General features: G+C 45.1%; 1 protein-coding gene across 2 annotated transcripts in view; it reads right to left on the reverse strand.

The window, feature by feature from the left end:
* The window catches only part of atosa (atos homolog A), a 56,203-nt gene extending 46,093 nt beyond the window's left edge, over positions 1-10,110 (reverse strand). The window contains exons 1-2 of one of the 2 annotated variants that reach the window (XM_080769103.1): positions 10,016-10,110; positions 8,977-9,121 (exon numbers count right to left, since the gene is read on the reverse strand). In XM_080769103.1, coding sequence (XP_080625229.1) covers positions 8,977-9,007 — 31 coding nt within the window. In that variant the 5' untranslated portion in view covers positions 9,008-9,121; positions 10,016-10,110. Of the gene's footprint in view, positions 1-8,976 lie in introns of both variants that reach the window. The other variant, XM_080769102.1, reaches the window with a different exon arrangement.
* Between the last annotated feature and the right edge of the window lie 5,879 nt (positions 10,111-15,989).

Raw genomic sequence — 15,989 nt, forward strand, 5'->3', positions numbered from 1 at the left:
GACAAACATCACGCACACACACACACGTGAATCCTGTGGCATGTGCTGCCCTAGAGCAGACCTCTCTCAAGTTATATTATGACACATAAGAGATTAGAAAAGCCAAAAATGCACTCAAATCATTCGCTTGATCAGGTCCGTGGCAGCTCCAACCTCACTACACAGGTTTTGGAATACAGGGTGGAGAGAGATACAGTCAATACTGTACACACTGTATTGTACTGTACAAGTTATGTATTGTGCTGTAGGTCCAAACCATGACTAATGGTGGACCAGACCTACGCCTACAGTCAGACCAAATAACCCTGACAAAAGCTGTTTCATTACTTAATACACCAACAAAATGCAAAAATGGTATGCGTAATATAGGTAGGAGGGAGATTCTATCTAGCACAAGTAGGCTACAGGGAAGATGGGCGGCATAATGCTGCATTTCGGGGAGTGGGGTTGTGTTCCACACCCGAGTGACAAACAACCTATTTAGGTTGCAACACTTAACAAGCCACTCTTGTTGCTGCAATGTCGAACCACTAAAAAGTGTACTCCTGTACTGCTCAACCTCACACAGGCTATAAACACACGACGACAAAACTGTATTTGAAACAACATGGACAAAGAGAGAGTGGATGAAGGTGTGGTAGAGGGGGTGGAACGCGCAAGAGACTAATAGAGGTATATAGGTCTCAAAAATAACTAGTGGGAGACCGGCCAGAGACAGAAAAAGAAAGCGTGGGAGAGATTTGGTCCTGGACAGCCAGCCCCGGCCCACCGAGATAAAACCCAACAGGTCCAGATGGTTCTTCCCGTCCCTGTGGAGCCGGCTGCTGGTTGGCTGAGAGGAGCCACAGGGGCGGAGGATGCGACGAGCTCAGCTGATGTGAGCACTGAGCAGCTCAGTGGAACCCACGCACGTACACACACACGCACACACACACTCGCATGTGACACGTGCTGCGGCACTGACACCCCCCACCAGCCTTGGTCTAAGTCTGGATGTGTGACTCGCTATATTTATGTGTGTCCCGCTAAAAGACCAAGCCTGGGGTTTATTAAGCCTGATTGGCCTGGAGAGAATAGCTTGCTCCAAGCATGTTAAGAGTGGGTGTGTGTGGTGCGCGCTATGACCAAGTGTGACAACCCAGGTTTTGTTCAGAAATAAATAATGACAATTGTCAATCTACAAGCTCAGAATCGGACGAGACATGAGCTTGTACATTTTTTTCCGCTATAGCTACACCATAGCATTGTATGATGAAATATAAAAATGTGGCCTTTCTGTGTGATGTTCCTTCAAGATAAAAACCCGACATGCATGATGTGTCTGCCAGCGCCCCAGTGTAGCCGCTAGCTACCCTTGGCGGCGTGTGTGCACTGCTCCGACTAGCGAAGATGGGTACGACTACGACGCACGTGTGTATATTTATATATATATATACATAATACAGTCCCACCAAGCCTTTAAGCCCGTGTGTACCCATATACAGCTCTGTGTGCACGTTGAAGTGCTTTGTCTGCACATACAGAGAGCAAGAGAGAGAGAGAGAGAGAGAGAGTGGGGGGAAGGGGGGGGAGACAGAGAGAGTCAGTGTTCTAGATAAGCTCCCCTCCATGCATTACGTAAGAGTAAGAGCATTAGTAGACTGGGAACACTGGACGTGCATATCAGCTGTAGCTAGATATGCTACTTATAGCCAGTCAGATGTGTCCGAACAGCATGGGGGGATATCTGCACTGCAGCTGATGAGATGGCAACGGTGGTGACTGTTGGTGTGTGTGTGCACTATCTATCTATGCAGCTCAAGGGTCTCTGAATAGGGTCCTCTTATAATGGATAGCCAGCAGCGGTATTTATCACCCAATGTCACCAGTGCGGCGCTCCACCTCCTCTAACAATAGGTGTGGGGGTGTTGAAAACGTAGCCGTGTGTTGCTGCCGAGCGATGATCGATTTTTTTGTCGTCTGCAGAACCACTCATAGACTATAAACTATAGACAATAGACATGATGTGAAAATGATTCTGGTTTTCTTAAAATCCGACAACCTGGCCCGGACTGCTGGCCTAGCTGTCCGGACACGGTCTAGGCTCCAATGTAGCCTGACAGCGAGTTGTGAGTTCCCGATCCCGACGGCCTTTGCTGCGTGTCAGTCCCCGTCTCTCTCTCTCCATTTCCTGTCTACCTACTGTAAGAAATCTTTAAAAAATGGAAAATCAAGCTGCTTTCAAGTGGGCTTTCAATATTGTTTGTGTCCTTTTTTAAAGTCTGTGCGGCACTGACTTGCCTGTACAGTCATGCAAAGCAGTACAGCACATGGTAATCATGGGAAACAACAACATTCTCACTTCAGTCCGCACACACACACACACACACACACACACACACACGTTTGCGTGACTGTTGTGCAAGAAGGACAAGAACAGCAACCACACAAAGGCACTGAGCGCACCTGTTATGCCTGCTGCCTTGAATCACAGCAGACAGACAGAGACAGGTCAGCAGCAGCCAGCAGGCAGCACAGGTGCTGTGCGGAACGATGGCCCTGATATAGCGTGACGCCCTGCACTTATCTGTCTCTCCCATCAGTGAGAGTGTATTCTGTGATCCCCTGGTGTGTTGTCCGTGATATATAGGCGTTTGTGTATGGAGGTGGGGGTGGGGTCGCTCGGAGCTGTAATCACGAGCCGGGGAACACACACGGGGGTGTGGACTTCCCTTTAACCGTTCCTCCTCCTCCGGCACCGCAGAGAGCGCTCCCGCAGGAAGGACCTCCGAACAAACACAGTAAATAATAAAGACGAACGGAGAGGAGAGCAGAGATGGAGGGCAGAGACAGAGTGAGCTTTGGCAATCTAAACGTACGTTTCCTCGTGCCAAATAAAGCTCCTTTGAATTGAAAGTTCAGTCTGTCTGAAAGTGAGTGGTGCAAAGAACTCAGCTTCACACACACACACACAAACAAACACACGAGTGGCTGCACCCTAAGGTTGCACCACTCAAAAAGGGGGGGGAAATCACACCTGTGTGAAGTGAGGGGCGCTAATATATTAAAGTCTATGTTGCTATGATTAGGTGATGTAATGATAGATAATGTGAAACAAACTTAATGGGATTTAATGTTTGTGTTAGGAACGAGATGACGTAAATGTTCCCTTCATTGTCAATGGCGTTTCTAAAAACAAACACTGAACTAAAAACAAACGTTAAACCTGTATATAGGAGGGGCCCCTCAAACATTGAAAGAGAAGGGTGGGGTGGGGATGATCATGGTGTAGAAAACCCTGGCCAAGCCAACAAATTAACTGTTCTCCTCTCCTCCTCTACCGTTCAACATGACTAGCGCTGACATCATCGCACAGTGTTTTTTGTGCACGAGAGGGAGGGATGGGAGAGAGAGACACAGACAGAGAGAGAGAGAGAGAGAGAGAGAGAGAGGGGGGGGGAGTCATAAGGTGAGGACAGCCTGTTTCTTTGCTTGGCTCTTTGTATGAAAAATATATCCATATGTCCTCTCTGCTACAGATTACCTTCTCAGTTGGTAATCTGGACACCCCGCCCTGACATGGATTTTAAAACCTGGTTTTAAGGAGAGCTACGTAGGTATAGTTGGAGACAGACTGCCTATTTCTGTGGTGCAAAAACAAGCACAATCAGGCTTTGAATCAAGATAGTATGTACTCTGACTACCAGGGTGACGGATGAAGGCTTATGCACCAACAACAGTGTAGGGCTTGCTTGCCTTTGACTGGAACTGTCGTTTGAAGGCAGATGTGAAAAGCCATATTTGACCAAGCACTAGTGTCAATGGGCCCTTAGTTTCCAATAACTGGCCTTGATTAGGGCCCGTAAAAGCTGCCAGTTGAGCCACATGCTTCCAGGGCGCAGCCTTCATTTGGGACGAAAGAAATATGTTGCGCTCTCTCTCTCTCTCTCTCTCTCTCAAAAAATAAATAAACAGACATCATGTCTGTGGGATCAAAATGAACAAGAGAGCTTTGATCTAGTACACATCCTGCTTATCTCCATTATTTTCCACTTCAGCATTTCTCCTCAACCCCTTGGCCATCTGTGGCTTCACTATACTACAGGCTTTTGTAGGATCAGCCAAAGGTGAAGAGGACAGACAGACAAGGTGTGAGGGTGAGGGTTAATGAGTTTAATCCCATCAGCATCTCACCGCCTTGCCTTGTCTTAACTCTCACCTACCTAAACCTGATCTGAGATGGGGGTGGGGGTGGGGAATCTGGGCATGGTCATCATGCCCTGTGAAGTTTGTCACACTGGTGTCAGGATGACCAGCACATGCCTGGGCTGGTCTTCCCCCTTCAGGGCATGACGCTATTGGGTGGTGACCTCTTAGGTCCGGCACCGAAATGGCAAAGAGAAAGAGCGAACCTGTGTGTCCTCAGTCTGCTCCGTGTGTTGCTTAAAGGGGCATTCCACTCATTTTCAACAATTTAACTATGTCATTAATATACCTTAGAGCTGTGTTTCGTAGAACTAGAAGTCTGGGGAAAAAATCATAATTACAGTTCTAGGAAAGACTTTATTATTATTTCCACACAACAGCTCTAAGGTATATTAATGACATAGTAAAATGTTGAAAATGAGTGGAATGCCCCTTTAAGTAAAGTAAACAGCTCCACTCTCAGCAGTCACCACTGCAGTGTCCTCCCTCTGAGAGCAGAGAGAATGGATGAGGACAAGAAGCTAGTAGGCCTCTGTGTCTTTAGGCTACAAGCAGTATGCCATCACGACGCCACCATAACAATAGCACACACACAGTCACACAGTCACAGTCACACACACACACACACAGTTAGTAATCAATTTTATAATTAGAATGTGATGGTGCGTAGCTCAACATAACACGATGACAATCGTTAAGAAGACGGGGCAAAGATCCTTGACGCAACTAATCAGAGCACAGCCTCATGACTCACTCCTTCAAGATATTACAATAACAATGAAGCCAGGAAAACATCCATCTTCTTACAATAATAATAATGCACTGAATCTCTGTACGTGAAGTCAAGTAAATGGTGCATTTATATTGCACTTTATCCAAAGCGCATGATAGTCCACGTATCTGGAGAAGAAGAAAAAAAACGTTTGACCGACCGACTCGCAGAGCCGGTCGGATAGGCGGTTGTCCAGATGCGACTGAACTGTCAGAAAGGGCTGTGGCCCAAAATGAGCCCCTTGATTGTAGAGACTTTGTCATGACAACCGCAGGCTGGGCTTGATTTGGGAAATTCCCCACACCTGCCATTTGATTACTTAGTTTAGTCAGTCTACTTTCCAGTTTCCACAGTCGGTTTGCAGTTTGCACAATTGCACTCTTCAGACATTCACCACAGACATTCACCACTGCACAAGGAAGGAGCACAGATCTCCCCCCATACCATAGGCTAATACATGGGCACGCCCATATACTGATGACATCAGGGATCTCCATATATGGCCGTAAAAGGGACAAGGACTCAGACAGACGGATAGTTGGGTATTGTACAACAAGGTGGGACATGCATTCCCCAGGGCCTTCTTCAGAGACTTTCAGGCAGCACCTCCGTTCACTTCATCGGGCCAGTCCAATGGCGGCTCTTCACATAAGACTTCTATTGGCGAATAGTGACAAAGCCCTGAACCGGACGTTTACGGAATGCACCGAGCACTGACTGTACAGTCCATGAGCGTTTGGCACTATTTTTAATTACATGAACCATGTGACCGGCGCTGTTTTTTCTGCCCCCTCATTGATGCAAATTGCAACTCTCAAATAGAAGGCTCTGGGATTCCCAATTTGCATGATCGTTCCAAACTTGCATCGTTCCGGAGTGGGCCGGTCAGGTGCCAAAACGGGCACCTGGTTAGTTTTAGGTAACAAAAAGATTTTCCCCTTACATGATTTTTCCAGCATAGTTATTTTTTTTTCCACATTCTAACAATCATCTTAATCTGAACCCATTCCAAAATGAATAATATCTCAACCCCCAAGGGGCAGGGAGCTGCAAACTGTGGAACAGTGCCAGCAGAGGTGGAGTTTCTCTGTGCTGTCCATGGCTGACCCAGCAGCATGTGCACGGTATGTGTTATTAGGCTATAATTACAGAGTACAGTGTCAGTCAAGACTCAAGAGTGTCCTTTGGCCCTCTTCATTGCCCTGATAGGGGTCTGACCAGTCCATCCATCTATATATAAAGGCATGTGGGTCTTTGCAGGCAAGGCTAGGGTTAAAATCCCTGCCCTTGTAGGGGGATGTGTTTACTCTTGGCTGTTGAGGGTGTCTTGTTACAACTTAAGCACATTGTGGAACAAGGCGGGCCCCCGAACTCCTGACCAGTGAGCTTGCCCCATCTCCAGTTTCATAACACTATGCAAACACATAAGCAAACACACACAAACCATCGCTAACTGACTGACTGCAGATAATCTCATCAAACCCAGGAGAAACTTTAAAGTACGGAGCTAGTGTGCTGTTGACGAATACTGGAGAACTCGGGTCGCCGACTCTTCTTCATCTTTGCCGAGATTTCTTCCCCTTTCGCCGACTCTTCGTCACTTTCCGGTCCGAGTTCTGTCTGAGAACTCGGACGGAAAGTGACGAAGAGTCGCCGAAACGGGAAGAAATCTCGGCACTGGAGCGCGCATCTAGCTACTGCATGATGATCATGCACGCTGATCAGACAGCAGATCAATAAAAGCATGCAAAAGCATTCAGCTTTCACAAGTGTGCCCATATAGAGAAGGAAAATAATTAAGAATTCGGTGGCATTTCTCTCAGTCCCTGTCGCAGGGTAAACAAAACGTCATATAGCACATGGCTAATTGTACCGTGCCAGGGAGGAGGAGGAGGCGGAGCGGCTGTAACTTTCTCCAGGCCAATAATGGATTTAATCATTCCAAATAGGTCTCCATTCATTGCTACGGTCGACATGCTCGTCTCACTGTCACTCGCTTTTAGTTTTGACTAACGCAGGAGTTGGATAGTTGAGATTGTAGAGCTTGTAGATCTGTCTGTTTTTGCAGCTCCGGTGTCAGGGTAACAATAAGAAAAAATGATAGGCAGAGATGAAGTGAAGTTGAACAGCCAAGCAGCAGCAAGCTACGCTACGCTAAGCTAACATCACCACCACCATGGCTGGTGTTGTGTTAGCTTAGCAGCTAAGCCTTAGCTTCTTGCAATGCTATAGCGTTCTCACTGCGGTCTCACGGTGCAGGCACTGTGGGCTGCTGCTTGGAGAGGAGAGGCTACAGGCGGCTCAGCGGCTGCTATGACCAAATTGATTGTGTGCAACATGACAACTGTTTTAAAGTATTGTACAGTGACAACTATTGAAACTTTATTGTAAACAAACACTGCGGTCCACCCAGCTCCACCCCCCTGGCTACAGCAGGCAGCCAGCAGTGAGCCTGAGCACCGCGTCGAGCGTTGTTTCCTTCCTGAAAATGATCATTATCATCGCTCCCGTTGACTTTCATTCCCGTCCCGTCCCGATCACTTGATTAATATTTTTTTTTGGTTGTGTTGCTTTAGCATCGTTAGCACAGTAGCTAGCAGTAGCTAACATTCAGAAACTTGCAGCTGCAGCTGCTGAAAGTGCCCCGAAACGTGGAGAATATTCGGCAGAATCTGAAGAAGAGTCGTCGCGCGGCGAATCTTCTTAAGAGTCTGCCGAATATTCTCCACGGTTTGCCGACTTGTCTTGAGAAGTCGGCAAAAAGGGTAAATCCGCCGAGTGTTCTTGTTACCCTGTTGACACCTCAAACCACCTCTGACCTGGAAAAACAGACTGACATGCGGAATCAATCAACGTGATTAGTTACTTTAGATGCTTATACAATACTACAGCGTATATCTTTAATACTCAGGGTAACTGGGCCTTTCTTGTGAGATGTTTGTACTGAGCTAGCCATGACAAATCACTGCAATTGTGTAATTAGCGAAACAACATCAAAACAAACAAAGACGTCTTCTCTGACTCTGGCCTTTGTTTTGCTCCTTGCCAGGCGCCACAGAGATACAGTATGTCAACGTGTAAACAGGTTGTGGCCCATATGGTTTTTAGACTCCCTCCCCCTCCCCCCACTACAGGGTGGCTGTCAAGAACGTTTTGTTTGCACTTGCAGCAGCAGCAAGCAGCTACTTTGCAAGTAAGACGAGAAACACTAGAGCTATGTAAAACACAAAAGAACAGTGTTTGGTTTGACTCAAGGCATGCATATCAGCTGTTCAATGTGAAAGTACAATGTGAGTCACCGAACCGGAGTCAAATTGCTTACACATGGTAAAGGGTGTTGCTGTTGGATGTTACGTGGTTCCAATAACAAAGAAACAGATTATGACTACGTGGTTAGAAGACAACAGTTCATGACCGACGTGTGGGAACGACACACAGAACCCAGAGCAGAAGATTAATTTACATTCTGTGTAGCTGATGTCTGCCTGTTGTTGGCTGTGTCCTAAATGTCCCCGGTCAACTATTGTTATTCATCCTCGCGACCAAGTGAACCAGCTGTTACATCATTCCCTGACTGGCCCTGGCCTGATTACTCCCCCAAGGGATGTTCTGGGTACAGTACTGTAGTGTTGTACGCTCAAAAAGTCCACTCTGGAAAAGCCCTGTCTGTCTGCAGTGCTTGCTGACCACTATTGTTACACTCAAAGTCAGAAGTGTACACTACAATAGAAATAGAATCCAAATGTAGTGTGTGTCTCTGTGGGCTATTGTAAAAAGCATTGGCATTACATACACATTTTGTGTGGACCCCAGGATGATTATAGTGTCCACTTGATATCCTAAGATTTAGACTTTCGTAGAATAGTCTATATATTTATCGATTCTGACAATGACAGATCGGAGATCCAAATAAAGAACAAACAAATACATTCGTACATTGGCCATCTCTGATGCCGACCATCAAGCTGTTTGAGAGCTGGGGTTATATACTATATACAGTTTACCGTTATATAACTTACCTCTGTCAGATTTCATGTTGTCCAGTGTCATGGTCAGTCGTCGTCAGGGTCCCCAGTGGCAGGGGTCTTGGGTCGGCGGTGATGTCTTTCTTCAGACGTCTTCAACACAACAAGGCCTGGACCTGCAGATCAGGTCCCGACTTCACTGTATGAGCACAGCAACAATATCAGCTGTGGGGAAGCCCTGTTGTGTTGCTATCCCTATCCGACAACAAAGCGTCGCTTTGTTAGCATGCTACTGTACGCTTCCATGGAGCTGCAGCACGACCGTTAACGTTCAACTAGTTGACAGCAAGCGGAACATTAAAACTGGATCTCTGGTAGCCTGTCTGTATTAATCTGGGTTCTGGGGGGGTTCCGATGGTGGGTCGAGCCCTGTCAACAACTCGTAACCGAACCCGACTACTTCTAAATCGGCTAGCAGCAAACGATCTTCCTGTCACCCTCCGTCTCAAATTCCACCACCCGTACCATCATCATCAGTGCTCCTCCGTGGAAAAGAAGCATCTCTGCTGTGGTTTCCCCCAGACTCCTGCACGGCTCTCTCCAACCCGCTTGACAACCAACCGAACCCGTCGCGCTGTGTGTTAACTACCCTGGTGCTCCACCAACAACATAGCTGTGCCAGTGGAACCAGTAACACATACGATTATTATCACTCACGACGACCTTCCTTAGTATCTCTATCGCCAGCAGCAACACCGCAGAGCAGGTACACACACACACACAATGATGATGATGATGGTGTGAAGAAGACTTTTTCTTTCAGCGGATCGGTTCTCTTTCTAGCGATTTCTTTTTAAATTCGACGGTGTTAAAGAAGCTACCCCCGGGTTCGACGCTGATGATTCGGTCTGCAGTTCTACCTGTCTGTCGAGTTCCTTTGTAATCCTCCTCCTCATCTAAAAAACTTTCACACGAAACAACAAAAGCTGCCCAGTGCCTGCGCGCTCCGATGCTGCGCTGCAACTACAAATAATAACACTTTTTTACGGTGTCTGACTGTCATTCGGAACACTGGCCTGGCCCTACAACTCACTGTCAAACGGTGTCGTTTAAGTTAACTGACATTTTTTTTAACGGACTGATCCTTCCATCCGTCCAGCACCGTGCTGCTGTGTTGTGTGTGTGTGTTACAGTGTTCTGCTGCTTGTCAAAACAGATCAGTGCAGCACTGTGTCACGTGTCCCAACAACAGCCCCGCTACGTCACTTCCGTCCAGCCTCAAATGAACCTGCCCGCCGCCGGTGTCGGGTGGGCAACCTCGTATATCCAAAATAAAACCGTTACTTTTCAGGAAATTGGGTTTGATTGATTGATTGATTGATTCATTGGTTGATTTTTTTTTTCACAGTACGAAGAATGCGGATCAAATCAATGTAATTATTATTCAGCCAACGCTCTTGTTAATATAATATAATAATTTTAAATAAATAAATAAACAAAACAGACAGACAGAATTAACCACTTTAAGTAGCAGAGTAGGCTGAAAAACAGCCAAAAGACTGCACGCACGCACATCCAAATACCAAATAGTAGGCTGGGTGCAAGAATAAAAAAGTCTAGGCTGTGCCGCTGTTGTAACAGCTAGTGAAGGCGCACCGGCTTCATTGCTACGGAAAAATAAATAAATATGGAGATACAAGGTTTCTGCCCGACAGCAACATAGCGCTGCTATGGCAACCGAAGAAGTATCACTAGCAGCTAACTTTGTGTGTGTGCTGGGGGGCAAGGCCCATGCACGTTTTTGTTAGGGACATGTCATGAAGCCAGTGTTCGACTGTGTTCCCACTTCCCACCAGTGTGTAAATCTAAACTAAAAAGGCCGTCCTTAGTTCTGGCTCCTGCCCACTGTTCCCATTATAAGCGCGCGCGCACGCATGCACGCACAAACACACGCACACACATGACACGCACACACGAGTGGGACGGTCCAACTCTCTGCACTGATTGGATACCACCACTGGGCTAAATGCGCGTTCACGCTCCCACCGCACGTGAGGTGGTTCAGTCAGTGTATTATTGAACATTATGTTCCTTCAGTGCTCGTGACTGCATTGGGTTTTATTATAGCGATTAAATGTATGGTTATTGAATGGCTTCGCAGTTTGTTTGTTTTGGAGTTGGTTTGTACAGTAGGCTACAGCTGACTGTCTGCAACCTGAGTCTCAGACAGTCAATCAAAAAATAATTAAAATCAATAATTCTAAAACCACAAATACAAACGGAAATCTAATTGCCTTGCTTTTGGATAAAGGCAAGCAGAGTAGGCATTGTCCTTTAAATGTCTATTGTTCTACCCTCTTCTAGTAGGCCTACTCTATAAGGTTCTACCGTGGTGTAGGGAACACTAGGGATGATTGATTGACTCTGACTGACTACGTAATCAGATTACGGAAAAATAAGTAACTCGATCGGCCGTAATCAACCCACGTACATTACATTTTCCAATGAAGTTTGATTACATTGATAGATAATATAGGAAACATAGGTTAACAGTGACACCGTTTTAGCAAGCCAAGACAATGAAGACATGTAGTAGGCCTATACTGGTAAGGGATCACTTTCTCAATCCAGACCCCTTCCATGAATCATGGAAGGGGATTGAGGCGTCAAGTGGGTGCGCAGGAGCCGAAGCACCCACTGGCAAAATAATAAACCAATAAATTGCGGGGCGGGTGGGCACCTTAAAATATATAGGCTACTCTAAAGTGGGCAGTGCACCCACTGTCGTTAGAGGAACCCTCCGCCACTGTAAATGATCCATCCCAATAATACACACCTCAGTTTTAGATTTTACACATTATTTCACATAATATAGGATTGTATAGCCCACTTTCAGTAACATTTGACATAAACAAAGCCACCATTTCTTCAAAACATAAGAATCTTAACTCACGTCACAAGTAAAAAATAATCCCTTTGTTTGACAAAATCAGAGCTATAGTGTCATCTTGTGGCAGGAAAGAAGAGGTGTGTGGAATTACTAAAGCCTGTGGTGTCGGAGGTTTAGGCCTACAGACTACAGTGTAACCATGTGAAATGAATGATATAGGCCTAGGCATAAATAACTAGCATCCATTTTATTACAAATCGTATTATATTGCATTACAAATACATTTATTAATCAATTCCCTGAGAGATAAACAATATAAGACTGATTGAACATTTTATTAACAGATTGCAGAATGGGTACAGGAAAGTACAGGTCAATACAAAAAACTGGTATGAGGATAAAACCAGAAAAAGCACTAAGACTTAATTGATTACATCAGGGACAGGGTCCTCCATTTTCAAATTAAAAAACTTACTTTTAGAAAAATACCTTTAAATACCCAATAGAATATAGTCGGCAGAAATAATTGATATCCAGTCAGGAGCATTATGTTTTAGCCAATTTATTTTGGTTCAGGGTAGAGAGCACAGAATAGTTCCACATACAGCCCAAAAATACAAAATGTTTCTCACCACGTCCAAAATGGACATGGTGGAAAAAAGGCCACCAGGCCTCTCTCCAGTATGGATGCGCTGATGGCTCGTTAAATGTCCCAGCTGACAAAAACCTTTACCACACTGATCACAGCTGTAAGGCCTCTCTCCAGTATAGAGTAGCAGATGAGTCTTTAATGTACTACTGACCGCAAAACCTTTACCACACCGATCACAGCTGTAAGGCCTCTCCAGTATGGATGCGCTGATGGCTGTTTAAATCTCCCGTAAGACAAAAACTCTTACCACATTGATCGCAGGCGAAGGGTTTCTTCCCTGTGTGTATTATGTTGTGCACTACAAGGTTTTTCTCATGGCGGAAGCTTTTACCACATTGATCACAGCTGTAAGGCCTCTCTCCAGTATGCCCATTGGGACAAGACCTTAAACATCTGTATATTTAATAACAATAATAATAATAAGGGAAACATGATGAGAAATGACTAATGAGCAAAGTAAAAGAATATGGAAATGAAATGTATAATTAATATTATTATATATGAATATTACAACCCATATCACACAGGATCGTGTATTTATGAAACTAATAATAAAACGATCAGCTTAAATACTAAAATAGACATGATAGACATGTATAAATAGGCCAAGCATGTAGGTATAGGCACTGGCTGTGAATAAGGACAGGTTTTATAAAGTGATGCAAAGTGTCATGGACTCATGCATGGCGGACTCATCTTCAAAGTGCTGTCCCATTTCTTTCACAACAATGTGGAGCCCTTGCAGCCTCTCACCCTCAAGCACTTACAGCTGACGTGACGTCATTAAAGTCAATGAGGGTCCAGGGCTCAGGGCTTGAGGGAGGCAATTGGGATTGGGCCTATGGTGTATTGTATCTTATGGGAGGCAGGGTTCTTCTGCTGCCGCTATGCGCACGCATGCTGTTGCTTATCAGTGTGACGTCAAGGTTCAAGGTTCAAGGTTCAAGTTTATTTAGTGTCCCCGAAGGACAAATTGGGTTGCAGCATTGGGTTGCAGCATAGACAGTACAGTCTGTTAAGGCGTTTCGGTCTGACACTGAAGGCCGTTATTTCTGGGAGCTTTTAAAGCGGTACATGTGCGGATCCCCTCTCTCCTTCCTTATGGAACAAGCCAATGGAATGAGTTTAACGTTGTTTAATGCAATCAGATAGGACTTTTCTGTTTAGATGTAGGCCTATGTCAAGTCAGAAAGTAGTTTTTTGCCAGTCAGGATAGGCGTTCCCGCATAATTTCCGGGTATGATGATGATGTCACAAGCATTACCCTCTATTATCAAAAGTTTGGGTTGTCTGACCATTTATGGGTTATGCAGTAATGTAATTATCACATCTTAAATGCATATAAGGAAAGGATTTATTCACTAGTTGAGGCAAGGTGTTATGGAGTCGGTGTCAAGACCCACCCTATGCTCATGCCTCTCATTTGTGGGTATATAGGGTAAGCAGTAGCCTATTTATTCCACAGTATAGCTGTGTAAATGTTGTAAATGTGTCAATTTGAGAATGAAAGGACATAATGTATTTTTGTATTTAAAATTGCAGAAAATATTAGATCTGGTGGTGACTGGTGAGGCCTTATACATGAGACATTGTGATTTTTACGTCTTGTTGAATCCCTTGATGGGAATAGCAAGAGACTTTGTTCAGGGGACATATTGAATAAATGTGGTCTTATAACAAACCTAGGTTCTTTGATACTTAAACGCATTCTTGTCATGTTCAGACTTACAAAAAACAGATGTTTAAGGTCTTGTCCCAATGGGCAAGACACGCTCCATTAAAGGTCTTCCAAAGCTCTCGTATAGTTTCTGATTTAATTTAACGTTTCAGTGATTCAATCTTCTTGCCTGAGCCATGAAAATGCAAAAAATAAATAAATATATATATATAAAAGGGATAAAAAACACAACAAGAGTCAGGATTTAGAAGCTGGAAATACCCACATTTTATTTTCTACCTTTTTTTTGTGACTACAGAAATGCTGAAACATTTGAACACTGAAAAAAGCGAGAGGACATCATCACTTGCTTCTCAATTTTCTTTTTCTTTTCTTCTTTTGCTTAGCAATCACAACAGATGATATTGCACGGCACTGAGAGAGCAGTAGCAAAGCCTGGGTAACAGCGATGACAAAGCCTGGGTAACAGCGATGACAAATCAAAGTCATGACATGTGGAGTTAAATATCTGAGAGTAATACCAAATATATTGCCTCTCTTTCTTGCTCACATGCGCACGCACGCACGCACGCACGCACGCACGCACGCACGCACGCACACACACACACACACACACACACACACACACACACACACACACACACACACACACACACACAGAGAGCACATTGAAGAAGCATTGTGACTGAAGGCAGTGGCCAAAAGAACAAGTGACAAGAGCTGACAAAGTATAGCACATGGCTGACAAGAGAAGAGCGATGCCATTTTTATTCTGAAATGCGAGTGCAAGATGACCCAGTACTTGTAATCTGACCTAAAACGTCTATGACAACAAATAATGCTTGTTTATCAAAACCCTCCAAGCATCTTTGTATAATTATATGAAATGCTGGGGGGACACCCCTCTCCATGGGGGAAGAAACTACGTCACCCCAGCATGCGATCCAGATGATTGTCATTGGCGTTGCAGTATTGTTTCCAGTAGACCTGTAGCCAAGCTACCCATCATATGGGAACTCCTCATATATATGGACAATAAATGAACTGAGAAAGGCCAGTGTGAAGGGCGTGTGAGGTCAGTGTTACATCAGTTGTTGATCCATAACTTGGAACAGCTTTCACTCCAGTGCTTCTCAAACGTTTGTAATTTCAAGGATCCCCAGTTTGGTGTAAAGCCTATATACGTATCTCGGAGGCGGGTCCATGTGGTTCTATTCATACGGTCTCTGAGTTACAGACCTGTAAGGGCCCATTTGGTGCCTATATAGCCATCAATAATTTAGCTGCAGACCCCCTTGCGACCTCCCACAAGGACCCCTGGGGGTCCCCGGACCCCATTTTGAGAACCACCAATTGACGCTATGGCGAACGCATCAGTGACTATAGAGATGCTATAGTCGTAAACATCTTGTCTATTCCCGTGAATCAACTCTGATGTAACCTGCCGTTTCGGCCTTGTGGAGCACACTGTGCTGTCTGAATGATTTGGACACAGAGTTACTCCCAAGCCCAGGCCTCGAATCAATTTAATCAAAGTAACAACTGTCCTATGAATCAATAATCAATAAGGTATACACGCGAGTAACAAATAAAAGACACAAGTAACAAAAGAAACAGATTGACCTAATATATGGACAAACTCGAGCATACACACTGCACACAGCAGCAGGCATGCACGCACGCACGCACGCACACACGCACACACACACACACACACACACACACACACACACACACTTGTCCTTGCACGCCTCAGTATTACTTTAAATTTGCTCTCACAAGCACTCAGACACACACACACACATGCTGGGCACACACACGGGGGGACGGGGCGTGCCGGACTTCCG

This window comes from Protomyctophum bolini (assembly GCF_963924005.1).
Source record: "Protomyctophum bolini genome assembly, chromosome: 1".
In the NCBI taxonomy this organism is placed as follows: Eukaryota; Metazoa; Chordata; class Actinopteri; order Myctophiformes; family Myctophidae; genus Protomyctophum; species Protomyctophum bolini.